Source organism: Sabethes cyaneus, chromosome 2 (genome assembly GCF_943734655.1).
Source record: "Sabethes cyaneus chromosome 2, idSabCyanKW18_F2, whole genome shotgun sequence".
In the NCBI taxonomy this organism is placed as follows: Eukaryota; Metazoa; Arthropoda; class Insecta; order Diptera; family Culicidae; genus Sabethes; species Sabethes cyaneus.
The window spans coordinates 109047415-109063295 of record NC_071354.1 but is presented as its reverse complement, the minus strand read 5'-3'; the positions used below and the strand labels follow the sequence as shown (position 1 = coordinate 109063295).

Here is a 15881-nt window from a genome sequence, read left to right as displayed (position 1 = left end):
AAAACCAACGCTTAGACCATGCTATTAGAGATTATCGGTGATGAGCACAACCACGTACAACGTACAGCAGTATGTCTGTCACCCTTCCGTTGTACATGTACAACGCTGTACCCGTACAACGCTGGTACAATTGTATGTCTGTCTAGGGTATAATAGCATCAAATAGCCAATGTCAGGCAGACAGTTGATGCGAATGAAACTGTGAAAATGGTTAGTTAAACTCGTTTTGTGAAATCGCTTTGCGTTTGCCGCCTTTTTCATGCGAGCAACGAAAATGTGACGTCATGTCAGCCCCCTGCAGAGAACAGTCTACTAGGTAATCGACAAAAAGTGTGTAAAAGGTTTTTATGTAATCTACGAGTAATCCTACAATAGGGCACCCCTCGAGCAGTAAATGGCAAACTAGAGCTTTCTGACAGCTCAAGCACCCACACTAGCGAACACGAATTACGCGTGTATATAAGGTTTTGCAAGGTGACGTCACGAATGAACCGGAATGAACGTAATTCACTCATCTGACATCCACTCGTGGTTTGTTTACTATTTGTTAGACGAACGCGATATGCATAAATTGGAGTTAAACGTTTTATAAGCGTATTATTCAGCAGTGTCGCCCTCCAAACTACTCGGAATGGCAGTTTTTGTGCTTTTCTGACTGCCGTTAAAGCCTTTAGGCAATATTCAGTTTTAACATGTTAACCCATGTTTTAAGTCCATGTAAACAAACCACTGATAGACGTCAAAGAAGTGAGGTTATGCTCGCCCGTGCAAAACCTTATACATGATGTTTACCTCATTTTGGGGAACAGCTGATGCTGGAGGAACAAACCGAAAAATAGCGATTACTAGTTGTGTTTCTCCGTTTGCGACGCAGCAGAGCACATATTTCAGTCAAATTTTCCATCCTGTTCCAAATTCAAGCACATATTTTGAAAATTTGCTGGTATTTAAGCCAGCGGAAGACGAAATTCATTCTGTACCTTGGTGACAAAGGAATGCATCTCTTTTGTTTGTTGTTGTTGTTTGCCTCATTTTCAAGCACCAATACACACATAACTGGAAAGCTCTCTAATGTCGAATTTGTTTATTCAATCCGGTTTGAAACTGGATGAATTTTATTTGTCAGATAGGAGCAAATGAACACAAAAAGTTCATCCAGTTCCAATCCGGATTGAATAAACAAATTCGACATAAATCTTGACGTCGCGGCTACAGACGGTATAGATAATCTACAGACCAGGGGTGTGCGACAACTTGGAACCAGCCAGTATACCGAAAATAACAGCTAATATTAGTTAAATTATAGCTAAAAGGCTGTGTTTAACTGCTTTCTAATTAGTTTCAGTAGTCTTAAAATGAATAAACCTTTAAGTAGGTCCCAGTACCAAAGGTATCAATGAGTGGGACATGGACAATGTATGTGATTTGACAGCCACACCACCCCGCTGCTACAGACGCGCAAAGAGAAAAATTACCAATTCGGCAACACTTTTTTCGTTTATATTATTTAAACAGTTTTGGCAACCAGTCCGAATTGGATCAATCTTCCTATTAATCAGCAGTAAATTGCGTAAATCACCTGGTATGTTCCATGGAACTTCGCGAATTACGACGCATATTTTGCAAAATGAACAAGCGAATTGAATTTTTTATAGCATTATATGCTATATCGAAGGTAACTAATCCCTATGTTTCTAGCAAATCAATAGTTAAAGTTTTAACATCTCAGGTAGATTACAAAACTTAGTCTTTCCTGCCTATACGAAACACAAGTTTGTTTACTTTGCTCATTTGCTGTCTCGATTTGACGGTTCGATTGGTGTTTTATGCCACGCTCTTTGCGCGTCTGTAGATTATCTACCGTCTGTAGTCGCGGCCATCGCTGCTATGTAACTCCAGCACAAAGAAATATTGATAAAGGTACATGGATATTTTTTAGGCGTTTGGCAAACTATTTCTGGAGGGCGCCACCGACAGATTTTACACACAAAAAATCGATTACTTCCCTTCGAGCCTGTTAATCTGTTCTCTGTGATTTAACTGCAATTTATGCATATTGCGTTCGTCTAACAAATGAAGATAGAATTAACAAAAGGGCGAATGTCGCAAGCGTAAGCAAACCAAGTGAGGGTTTATTTTTCTATGCTGGTCCAGCAAAAAATAACTCTCACCCGTTGTTTACATTTGCGACATTCGCCCTTTTGTTAATTCTATCTAGAAATAGCAAACAAATAACAAATTCTTTGACGTCTATCAGTGGTTTGTTTACATGGACTTGGAACATGGGTTAACATGTTGAAACTGAATATTGCTTAAGATCTTAACGGCAAGTCAGAAAAGCACAAAAACTGCCATTCCGAGTAGTTTGGAGGGCGACACTGCTGCATAATACGCTTTTAAAACGTTTAATTCCAATTTATGCATATCGCGTTCGCCTAACAAATAAATAGTAAACAAACCACGAGTGGATGTCAAATGGGTGAATTGCGTTCATTCCGGTTTATTCGTGACGTCACCTTGCAAAACCTTATTGCTGTTGGAAACCCAAGGGGTTTCCAACAACAATGATTACTACGCACTTTTGAAAAAAGTTACTTTCGATTACTTTACTGATTACCTCTGATTACTAGTAATCAATCTCTTGTGATTACTATAAATTAATCATGACTACCAATGATTACTTAAGATTATCATTGATTACTTTACTGATTACTATTGATTACCTAATTAATTCGTAAATGATTACAAAAGTAATCTCTGATTACTACGCACTAATACACCTTACTGGAAACCCTAAGGGGTGTGTGGTGTGTAGTAATCGGAGATTACTTTTGTAATCATTTACGAATTAATTAGGTAATCAATGGTAATAAGTATATAGTAATCAATCATAATCTTAAGTATTCATTGGTAATTATGATTAATTTTTAGTATAATCACAAGAGATTGATTACTGGTAATCAGAGGTAATCATTAAAGTAATCAAAAGTAACTTTTTTTCACAGGTGCGTAGTAATGATTGGCCTTGCCAGCGTTGCTGATATTGTTCAGGGTTTTGCGTGAGAAAAAAAGAAAGGGAAGTATTTTTGCTTTTGTCAACACTCACGCGTTGACAGTTCGGCACGAGATTTCCTGTAAGTGCGAGCAGCCTACGAAATCTCTTTCAACGCTGGCAAGGCCAATTGCTGTTGGAAGCCCCTTGGGCGTCGAGCACCGAACTCAACATCTTCTCGCAGGTTGTCGCGTATCTCTTGTGAGAATTTCTATTCGCGTTGATGAACGTATAAGCTGCTGCCCTCCAAAAGTTTACTGTAGGGGTGAAGCGGAATAGGAATTTCTCAAAGAGCACAAGAGATCGAAACATTTTGGCAGATTTTCACCCACACGTACATACGGGCATTTCTATGAGTGCGCAAGAGATCGTTTAATGCCGTCAACGCGAATAGTGAGTTTGCGAGTATGTCTAATTGTCTAGTCTGTCAAACAAAAGCTGAACTGAACGGTGTATAGGGTGTAAATTTTGTAGACAAAAAATATTGTATGCTTAATCACTGAGCAATTTGTGCACTTAAATAATCTTAGTTTAAAGGGCTTGTTGTTGTATTCATAATAAGTTGTATATCCAAGTAAACGCTTCTTGGTTTGCAATTGTCAAAATATATACAATGTCTGTGAGAAAGAGGTCTGGATCAGGATCAAAACGACCTAAGGAAAAAATTGTACATATCTACGAGCAACTTTTACGTGGAGAAGAAATAGGAAAGGAAAATCCTAATTTTTGGGAAGAGTTTTTCCTTCTACAGCCAAACGTTGATTTTTTGGAAACTGAGCTTCAAAAAATGGAATCTTCCAAAATGATACCGACCAAGACTAATATCCTAGAACTTATTAATAAGTGTGTGCTAGTATTAAACTCAAACCATACCAAAAGAACACAAAACTCGTTGATCACTCTTAGTGTTCTAATATCAACAATTTTCAAAAAACCAACCTTTACGGATAGTCTTCAGGATATTAACACATTATTCTGCATGACAGATGTGCATACCGATATGAAAAATCTGGTAGTGAAACTGAAAGAATTACTGGTTAACGACAACTGTGATTATTCCAGACATTACTGCATAAAACTATTATTTACTATCGTTACTGCGACTGACAACTTAAATCAAAATACTTTGCTGGAGTGCCTTATGGTGAATAACTTGTTCGATTCGTTCAAAAAACTTTTAAGCGATCCCACAACAAGACAGGAATATGGTCGAGATATTGTTGTCCTACTAACACTTTTGGTTCGTAATAAATAAATGAAACAATTGAATATTTTCAAAATTTGATGATTTTGCAGGTCAACTATCGAAAAAATGAAGGAACAAATCCATATGTAGTTCAGTTATCATTATTAGATGAAGAACTTGCTTTGCATGGGTGAGTAACGAGAGATTAAAGTAACTTAAGTCCAAAGCTTATCATAAGAATATCCTCATCTTTTGTATCAAAAATATCCACATCAATTACCATCGCGGCACTATGTACTCCCTACTTGATAAAAGTATCCTAGAAAGTATGGAGGCACCCAGTTTTTATTAAAATTTCTATACCTCAGAGTATCAACATCTTTGGCTCGAGCGTGCTCTAAGTAAGAACGTGCTCTTCACAATCATATTTATGATGTAGCTATACCTTATTGCGTGCGTTGCTACACATAGAAAGCAAATTGATTGTAGCGTATCTTCGTGTAGGATGTCTTCGTCTACAGGGTGCTGCACCTTTTATGTCGGTATGAAAACATTCAATAACTTTAAAAAAAACAACCGATTTCTATTAGTAATGCATTTTTATTTAGTTTGGTTCCTTAAAATTTTCTTGGTTTAGTTTTTGAAAACAATATCAATTAAGTGACCAACTTTATTAGAAATTACAAATTGACTCCTTTTTTTCGCGTTTTCCATTATCTTTTTGAGCATCTCGGGTGTTATAGCGTCGATTTCCGTACGAATATTTGCCTTAAGCTCGTTTGTGGCTGATTGGCGAAAACCTTGCTTCTCAGATAACCCCACAAAAAGAAGTCCGGGGGAAGGGGTTAAATCAGGTGATCTGGGTGGCCAGTCAATATTGCCTCTTTTTGACACCAGACGTCCCGGAAATTTTCGTTGCAGAAATTGAATTGTTGAATTCACAGTGTGGCATGGTGCACCGTCCTGTTGAAACCAGTAACTTTCTAGACCTTTTTCGCGCATTCGTGGGCAGACATAATGAGCCAATATCCACCGATATCGATTTCCATCGACAGTTTCATTTTCTTTGAAAAAATATGGACCAATGATGGTTTTGGCGCAAACCCCGGCCCACACAGTTATTTTCCGGTCATGCAAGGGCATTTCGTGAATATCGTGAGGATTCTCCGTTCCCCAAGTGCGGCAATTTTGCTTATTAACACCGCCAGAGAGGTTGAAATTAGTCAGTCATCAAAATTTTATTCCAAAAATTAGGCTCAGCGTCAACCATTCGAGCGACTATTTGGCCGTATTCTAAGCGTCGTGCACGGTCTGTCGGCGATACATGGCGAAAATTGTACTGAAATGGCGTTTTCAAAACATATCTAATGAAAGAAATCGGTTGGAAAATGTGAAAGTTATACAGCGTTTACATACCGACATAAAAGGTGAAGCACCCTGTCCATTCCTGCTATAGTGACGTAAAAATAGCGTTAGCGTTAACTTTAGCACGAATTGCATTCGAACTATTATTGAGCATCAATATTTAGGAATTATCTTTGTATTATATATAAAAGATAATTGAGAAAATCACTATTTTAAAAACAACAACAGTCAGCTTGATTTTTCTACCTACCTATTATGAATATAACGAAGGAAATCTGCTAATTTCTCAGTGAACTACATTACATTTTGAGCTGCGATTCAAAGTATTTACACTCGATTTTGAAGAAGTTGAAGTTGAATTTCAATCTCGCGCACACATCATAATGAATCTTATATTATAAAAATGGATTTCTGTCGGAATGTTCCTTATAGAATCAAACACTACTGAACCAATCGGCGTGAAAATTTGCATGTAGAGGTTTTTGGGGCCAGGAAAGATTTTAGTGATGGTTAGAGACCCCTCCCATACAAATGAAACACAAATTTCTGCATAACTCGAGAACTAATCAAGCAAATAGAACAAAATTTGGCATGTGAGTGTTTTTGGTGACAAGAATTTATTCTATGGTAAATTGAGACCCCTCCCCTCTTCAGAAGGGGAATTATGACTCCTCTCCCCTTTAAGAGGTGGGGCTTCCATACAAATGAAATACAACTTTCCTCATAACTCGAGAACTAATCAAGCAAATGGAACCAAATTTGGCATGTGAAGGTTTTCGAGGACAAGAATATTTTCTATGGTGAATTAGGACACCTCCTCACTTTACCTTTTCAGGAGGGGGGCTCCCATACAAACGAAATACAAATTTCCTCATAACTCTAGAACTAATCAAGCAAATGGAATCAAATTTAGCATGTGGGTGTTTTTGTAGGCAAGAATATTTTCTATGGTGAATTAGGACCCCTCCCCACTTTAGGAGAGGGGGCTCCTATACAAATGAAAAAAAAAATTTCCTCATAACTCGAGAATTAATCAAATGGAACCAAATTCGACCTGTAAGTGGTTTTGGAGGCCAGATTTTTTTTCTATGGTGAATTGAGACCCCTCTCCTCTTTAGAAAGCGAGTTATGACCCAGCTCCCCTTTAAGAGGGTGGGCTTCCATACAAATGAAATGCCATTTTCCTCTTATCTCGAGAACTAATCAAGCAAATGGAACCAAATTTGGCATGTGGGAGTTTTAGATGGCAGAATTTTTTTCTATGGTGAATTACGATCCCTTCCCCTTTTAAGAGGGGGGGCTCCCATACAAATGAAATACAAATTTCCTTATAGCTTCAGAACTAATCAAGCAAATGAAACTAAACTTGGCATGTGGGTGTTTTGGGAGGCAAGTTCTTTTTCTGTGGTGCATTGAGACTCCTCCCCAGCTAGTACTTATATAAACGTTTGTAAATAATTGCTATCTGTCCATGGTAGAAAAAGAAAAATCTTGTGTGTAACGAAATGTTTCGTAGAATGAAGTGGCACTAGAACACGAACACGAATCACTAAAAAATGTGAATTCCGAAATATTTTATCTATCAAAAAGGGTAGCACATGCACAGACAAGAAGTGTAAAAGTAATCTTATGGTAAAAAATTGAGTACTCGGTTTTCGAAAATAATAAAAATCTTAATTTAAATAATGGCGAAATGCACATAAACTGCTTGGACACGCTTCGAAGAAAGGTTGGAATTCATCAACGGTTGCCTTTGCCAAAATAACCAATAGTTCAACAAATGCAAGTTAAACAATATAGCCGCTCCAGTTGTCTTATTTTAGCAAGTATAGAATATCCACTTGTAAATATCGGCAAATCATATAAAAACGAAGCCCGTCAAAAAAGTGATTGATTCTTTTTCACTATCAAAACGATCAGTATCTTCACTAAGAGATACCTTTGTGGCTCGGCCGATCGGTCCCTCGTAGTGTAAGTACCTCATCTAATGCCTTAACATTCCTTAGTCTAATCTAAGCCTCATTCTCATTAAATTAAGCAACTCCCGAACGGTATTTCCTTTTCAACCCCAAAGTGTATATATTCTTTGTCGTAAGTGCTCTTTTTCGAATTGTACAGTGTCAAAATCTTATGCATACCTTTCAGTTTTGGCCAAATAATATCCGCATCTTTGTTCGAATTCATCAGACAACCAACAGTTAATATTATATCGGCTCAACCTAATTCTTGGATAACCTCTATTTCATCGATAGTAGGAAATATGTTTTTATCGGACGAAACAGATGAACGAATGCATCACATAAGGTTTGACTAAGTCAATTGTCGTTAAATAATTTGTTAATTGAATTTTTTTTTTCAGGCAAAACATTGCTCTATTGTTAGCATTGTACGAGGCAGTACACTTAAACAGGAACTTTATCACGACACTAGCTACTACTCAAGCAGAATCTAGCTCTCCTCCATCTCCGTCAAGCACATTAGGTGGTCATCATACAACGAAAGAACTTGCAAGTGCTCCGTTGATGGAAATAACGCATTATCCTACTAATTTACTTGTTGCCGTTTTTCAATATTGGTAAAAGGATGTTATGGTTAAATGGCATAATTGCATTGGCGTTTCACTTGGTAGTTAAAAGATACACAAATCTGTCTGTCACAATCTGTCTGTGCAAGTTGCTTTCAAGGAAATTAACAAATGCCAATCATTGTTGTAACGCGTGTCACGAACCCCCTGGCGGAATCCCGTTACTATGTTCGTTACGCCCGCGACTTAAGTCTCCTCAGCGAAAGTTTCTCGTTACCTACTAGTTGCTTTACTACTGTGGAGGTCTATGGGTCTGGAGAGAGGAATCACGTCTGCTTCTCGTGCATCCTACGTGAATGTACATTTTTATTTTTTTGTCCATCGCTAACATACCGCGCATACATCGCTACCCTGCTGATCTAGGCGTTCCTATCCTCAATGACAAAGGTTAGAAAATTCGCAAAATGAATATATACCCCGAGCATCGGCAAACGATTTTATCATGAGGAAGTGAATGGTTCAATTCGCCTATAACTAATGAATCAAATACATTCATGCTTCATAGCATCGCTGAATATACGAATATTGCGCGAAATAACACCTGCTGCTTCTAAAGCAACTGTAATAAACGTGCATACAGCAGGACTTCAGTTAGCAGATTGATTTTATTTGCAAGCCTTTGTACCTACAGTGTTTGACAGTTTACTCTGTTATACTCTTTTTAGCCTGACGTTTATCGCTGTCGTTCATTGTATTATACAGGGTACTGAACACCCCTACCTTAAGCTAATTATTTCTCTCTGATAGTTTAATCTGAATGACGATCTAGATGACGATGACGGTTCACAAAGCGAGCTCTGCTAGATAAATATTTTTTTAAGCTACGTGTATCTATTAGATTTGTTTTACATATTTTCAAAGGTCTTCCCAACAAGCTCACATCAAAAGTTTGTTTGCGTTTTCGCTTTCGAGTGTATTCAGGTTGGACCACCCAAGCATCGTTCTTGAACCCTAAAACATCTTCTTCAGGTACTTCCCCCTCTTGTCTAGCTTCTTCATTAGTGTCGCTTGAAGACTTTCTGGAATTTTTAAAACCTGCTTATAAGACGCATTTTCAGCAGATAACGCTCTATTTATTTGTTTGCTTTCTAGTTCAGTTTTTGTTGTAATGTTTGCTTTCTCGGACGTTTCCCGAATCTCTTCGGTTACCCCTGACACTACTAGTTTACTTTTGACGATATGATCCGTGTGGCGTTTAATTGTTTTACCAGAAACGGCCAGCTTAAGCACATAATTTCTTCTACTCAATTCGCGCAGAATCACTGCTTTTGCCCACGTGGTCTTGTTCGGATTAGAAAAACCTCTGTTTACCACGGATTCCCCATTGCAAAACGTCGTTTCTCGATTACCTCTGAACTGCTCTTTTTGCTTCTTTTGGTTTTGTTCGATGTTTGACTTAATTATGTTACTTGCGCCATCGTTACTTGTACGCGTTAGGCCAAGAGGCCTAACCACGAACAGTGTTTCGATTTTCGGTGGCCCATTAGGAAGTTGTAGATGATTTCCGACAAGGTTTGACCATTTTTGCGTCGAAGGGTTTTCTTCAGCGACTTTTTGAACGTTTTCACAAAGTTTCCAGCTGCTCCATTGGTTGCTGGATGGCCTGGTGCCGTGAGCGTGTGTTTAATTCCGTTAAGTGGCAAAAACCGTCGAAATTGCTCAGCAGTGAACTGCGTTCCATTGTCACTAACCACCTCGTCTACCAAACCAAACCTGGACATACACTCCATCAGCTTCTCAATGGTGAAGTCAGCCGTGATAGCTCTAGTCGAAAATATTTCGGGCCATTTCGTAAGAGGGTCAATTATGATCAAAAACCACATACCGTCTACCGGTCCTGCAAAATCGAGATGTATTCTTGACCACGGATTATTCCGTGACCATATTGTCGTGAACCAAAGCGACTGGCTTGTGTTTTCAAACCAGACTGCTCGCTTTCATCCACTACTGCTGCTGCGAAGCAGTAAGCCGAAGGGTCCGCGCTGGTGGGTATCAGCCACCTTTTGCTGCGGCACTTTCGGACCAGCTATCAGTATTGTTACTGATTATCCTGTCTGCTGCTGCTGCTGATCCAGTGGATGTCCTTTCAGCTGCTACTGTTGCTCCAGTGGATGTCCGCCCTGCTGCTGCTTGCTGCTTCTCCAAAAATCGTCACAAGAATGAGGATCCGTACGGGTGGCGTCCGTTTATATAGTATCGCTCGGCAGCTGCGTAATACTTTCCAATTGACGCGCTGTTGCCGTATTGAACTATATATTTTGCATTGACAGTGTTGTCAGAACATATCAATGTGAACACGTTTATTATTATTTTGTATTTATTCAGATGCAATTCTACAAGTTGATTTATCGTTATTTATTATGTTATCCTTATCTCCCACACATATGACACCTCTCGCCACACTTTTCATTTTGTTTATGCCAAGATGCGACGAATGCAGTATGCGTAACATTTCATTCTTTAACCTAGTCGGTATAATAACATGATGGCCTCACATTACTGTATCCTCTTTTACTGACAACTCGTCGAAAACGTTCTTGAAGCCCATTAAACTTCCTTCAGTTATATTTCCACATTGGCTTCCATTCAAAATTATGTTTCGTAATCGCCTCAGGCCTTCATCTTCATCAGTAGCGATTTTTAAAACGGCTTTGTCCACTATTGTCGCTTGTTGTGAAGCCATAAAATTTAGGTACGAAAAATCCTCTTTCCATAATTACCAAGATTCCACTGGCGCTCTTGATGGATAATCGGCAATATTATCTTTTGACTTATCAAATTCCAGTATATAGTTGAATCCCGAAATAAAATTAGACCATCGCTAGATACGTCCCGCAGCCATAACTGGTATACCTTTTTGCGGGTTTACAATAGATACTAACTGATTATGATCAGTTTTGATAGTAAATTTGTTACCTGCCAAATACTGATAATATTTATTCAAGCCATATATAATAGCAAGGCCCTCCTTATGTAGCATGCTATAATACGCCTTTTACGCTGTACTCAAAATTCTCGAGGCAAAAGCCACAGAAATCCTGCCGATATTTCGTCTTTAGATGCGTCACAAATCAACCCTATTTCTTTGTCTGGGTCAAAGTGTGTCAATGTAATGTATTTACATATTTCTTCCTTGACATTCTCAAAAGCATCTTGGCACTGTTCAGTCCACTCGAATTTCTGATTTTTCCTAAGCAACTGGTACATGGGTGACATTAGGCTTGCTAAGCTTTTCACGAATCTACCAAAATAATTAGCTAGTCCAGCAAAAGCACGTACCTCCGTCACACTAGTTGGTGGTTTCGCTTCCTCTATCGCCCGTATACGATCTTTGGTCTTTTCGATACCATTGCCCGAAATTTCAAATCCGAGATAGTTTACTCTATGCTTCATTAGGCAGCATTTCTCTTTACATATAGGGTAAGACCTGCATTTTCCAGTATCTGTAAAACCTGCACGAGCCTGTCCAAATGCTCCTCACACGTCTTATCGGCCACCAGCACGTCGTCTAAGAAATATACCACTCCAGGCACTCCGGCAAATAACTTTTCTAATTCCCGTTGCACTATGCCCGACGCCTCACACCAAATGGTAGACGATTCATCAAAAACACTTCTTTGTGAGTAGAGAGCACGCAGATTTTTTTTGATCTTTTCTCAATTCAAATTGATTGTAAGCTCTGCTCATATCGAGTTTCGAAAAATACTTCGAACTGGCCAACTTGCTCATGACTTCTTCTATTCGCAGTAACGGACGGCGCACGTCTTTCAAAACTTGGTTTAATGTCACTTTGTAATCCCCACATAATCGAATCCGCTTTCCGTTATCCCTTAGAACTGGGACAATCAGACGAGTCACATCTGCTGATTATACCGTTTGCCTCCATAGTTTCGATTTCTTCATTTACCATGGGTTTTAAACTTATCGGCACAGGTTTCGGTTTGCAAAAAACAGGTTTCGCGTTTTCTATCAATTCGAGTTCCAACTGCGCTCCTTTATATTTCCCCAATGTTCCTGAGAATAGACTATCGAATCTCCTCAATACCTGTTGTAATTGATTTTTGGAATCTACACTGAGTTGTTTAATTGACAATTGCAAATTAAATAGAGGCATGAAGTTTCTTCCCAATAAAAGGGGACCACCATCTCCAATTACTGCAAATTTCGCTATTTCTCTTCGTCGCCGTAGTTCACTACCGGTTCGATGCACCCGAGTACGCATAAAGTTTGCCCATTGTAAGTCACTAATTTGAGGTTAGATTCTTATATTTTATAAAACTGTAAATTTTAAATAAAATTTTTCTGACTGCTGACGTAGCCGCTCCAGAATCATGTTCCATAATGAGGTTTTGTCCACATATATTCACTCCCACTTTGATAGGCTTGTCAGAAACACTTTGCAATTTATTTATGCGGAATAAAATAGGCTTACTTATAAAATTTTGCTTCATTTCGATGCAGTCATCGGAATTGGATTCTCCTTCCGATTTCTCCTTTTGCCTTCAATTACGTAGTCGTGCTAACGTAAGAACTAAAATCACTCTTAAACATTGGCGGAACTAGCGCTCATTTCTAGGGGGGGCTATAGCCCCCGGCATTTTTTCGACCATTTTATTTCCTTGGCATATTAAAATTAAATGTACATTGATGCATAGGAACTTTAAGTTGTGATGCATATAAAAATTACTCTCAAGTTTTTATTATGTAAAGTTATCTAACTATAGTTTTTTCCTAAATTTAAAAATCCAGCTTAATTTTTGTAGGGGGGGCTAAATGTTCTCTAGCCCCCTCCCCCCTAGTTACGCCAATGCTCTTAAATACCTTTGGACACTTTACTTTTTGTTCTTACAATAAGTATAAAATTACCTTCGTGCCGACCGGTTTCGGGTAAGCAGTTACCCATCTACGAGGCCGAGTCCAACTAATTATGTTGATGAGAGCAGCTACAGACATAACTTTGTTAAGCCGAAGAGCGAAGATACTATTGGAGCATCATCCTCGTTCATCAGTGGCCGCTCAGCTATGAGGATGTTGAATGACTCCCACGCATTCAAATGTGATGATTTTCATACATTTTTTAAAAGTTTAGCACTATTCCAGTTTATCACATGTTCACTGCTAATGGCATGCATTGCCCCCCGGTAGTCATTAAATTCCCGACATCCTACAATAAAGTTTACGGTTGAAAAAGAAGTAGATGGAAAAATACCCTTCCTAGATCTGATAATAACTAAAAAAGAGGCCAATACGCTTAAGTTTGGCAAATACCGAAAACCCACATCCACGGACCGCTACATAACGTCGGATTCTAACCATTACGCCGCGCAACAACAAGCGGCTTTCCATGCAATGGCACACCGCCTTGTCAGCATACTGATGGAAAAAGAGGACTTTGTAACAGAAAGGGATAAGATATATGAAGCTGCTAGAATCAACGGTTTCGATAATAATTTGGTCGATAAAATAATTCGTCTGCATGAGCGCAAGAGACACAGGAAAAATGTCACTACGTTACAGCCGCAGAAAGATGATGTACAACGAATCAGCATGCCATTCTACCCGAAAACCACCAATCCGATTAAGCAACGCCTTAAACGACACGTAGTGTTCGAGATGATCACCGAATTTGCAATTAGCCGACAGCCGTTTAATTCTTGCTACTCAACTTCGGCTAGGCACAACTTCGGGTCCGTGCTCTCGTCGCTCGGCCGCAAAAGGTTTTTCGCTCTCGGTGAACGACCGTTGATAGCGTGAAATGGAATGACAACAGTTCACACAACTCTTCGTATGTTTTTTCTGCTGGAACTACTGGTTGATCAGAATCGATACCTTCTTCCTAGCTTCTACATTAGCTGACTTGAACCACTCTTCCAATTCGGCACCAACTTTGCAAAAGGGCCAATATGCAAAATGTAAACAAATCGAGTGAGGGTTAGTTTTTGCTGGACTAGCATAGCGAAAGAAACCGCTCACTCGGTTTGTTTACATTTTGCAGATTGGCCCTTTTGAAAAGTTGGTGCCGAATTGTTCTTTAAACAATTGCCACTCCTCTACTTCATCATCAAACGCCCGAAAATTTGCTAAATTTGTCGCCATTTTGTTTTATTGCTCATCCTCGTTGCCAATGTAATAAACGTGCATACAACAAGACTTCAGTTAGCAGAATTATTTCTTTGTACTAACAGTGTTTGACAGTTTACTCTGTTATACTCTTTTTAGCCTGACGTTTATCGCTGTCGTTCATTGTATTATACAGGGTACAGAACAGCAACTAACACTACTTTAAACTGTTCTCTTTTCATGATATCATTTTGAAAACCTTCCGGCGTCCCCAGGGATCCTATACCCGCTAAATCAGCCACACTCAATGTTCAGTAGGTTTTCAACAAATTTCGATGTTCACAATGCGGTTATGCTCGTGATAAAATTCAATGCCGATGGATGCATTATCAGCGAGACAGGCGAATAGTGTATGTTCATGAGGGATGTTCGTCGATTCAAATAATCAATCAATCTCAATGACACATAACAATCTTGACGTCTCATGGCGAGCGTGGCGAACAGCTATCGCACGTTACTACTCTCAGATGCGCATAGAACGCTTCGTATTCGTCTTTGAGCCTACCCAACGGATAGGCCCTGAGTTTACTCTAATTGTTCTCAACACCTTCACATGCAGCTTCCGATGCTTAATCCCACTACGATGCTTCCTATTACACTGTCGATTGATAGTACAGTCAGTCCACAATCATGGGCCACACACAATTGTGGGTCATTTCAACTTTAGTTACTAATTTCCGTTTGAATATCACGAATTAATCGGTAGATAAAGCTAAAATAACTCATAATTGTGAATAACCCATAATAGTTGTGGACTGACTGTATACCGCTCATGGAAAATTTGAGAACGCTACGTATTCGCGATATTTTGACCCGACCACGTCGGATTTTTGAAATGGTGTCCAGATTTAATCTTCGGTTCCCATGACGACCCCATTATTAACAAGACGTCATGCGACGTCCATATAAACGTCATGCGTCACCATCAGCGGCGCTTCTTTTAGCGAAGGTGGCAAATTTGGCATGAGTGTTAGTAAGCTCTTTAAATTTCGGTATTGGACACATTCCAGCGTTACGGAACACAATTAGCACCCATTTTTACTGTGACTAATGCTTCCTGTTTCACCAACTTTTTGGCAAATACCTTGTATTATAATTGATTAACGAAGATATCATCTTCCACTTGAATTACAGGGATTTGATGAAATAGCAACTGATTTACATAGTAGGAATGCTGTCCCGTAACGCTGGAATGTGTTATGTTTATTTTGTTCGACTATGTTGGTATGGCGGTATGAATATTAGCACTCACTCTCACAGATGCATTCAGGGACATCCTTGGTCAGCAGAGCGAGGTACCATCAGTGTCTCCCGAATATTGGCAGAGCTGCCAGTCTTCTTGTTATAGGGGTCGGTTCCCGGTTTCCATTAAGGGTAACTGCTTTGAAACAAAATTAATCGGGACGAAGTTTTCAGCACTAAAAGAGGAAACATTTAAAAAAATTGCTGGCAAAATATTCCAGATCCGACCACTAGTAAAATAAATAGTACTTCCAGATATTAAATGACTTCCGCTTTAATACCTATTTTAAAAATTTCAAAAACGACTTAAATTAAGTTAACCAACCATATTT

The 15881-nt window shown here is 39.0% G+C and overlaps 1 protein-coding gene across 2 annotated transcripts in view; it reads left to right on the top strand.

Annotated features, from left to right (window-relative positions):
* Positions 1–3449: 3449 nt before the first annotated feature.
* The window catches only part of LOC128734430 (armadillo-like helical domain-containing protein 3), a 72308-nt gene continuing 59876 nt past the window's right edge, over positions 3450–15881 (top strand). The window contains exons 1-4 of one of the 2 annotated variants that reach the window (XM_053828631.1): positions 3450–4292; positions 4349–4428; positions 7749–7907; positions 7963–8178. In XM_053828631.1, coding sequence (XP_053684606.1) covers positions 3666–4292; positions 4349–4428; positions 7749–7907; positions 7963–8178 — 1082 coding nt within the window. In that variant the 5' untranslated portion in view covers positions 3450–3665. The remainder of the gene's footprint in view (positions 4293–4348; positions 4429–7748; positions 7908–7962; positions 8179–15881) is intronic. The other variant, XM_053828629.1, reaches the window with a different exon arrangement.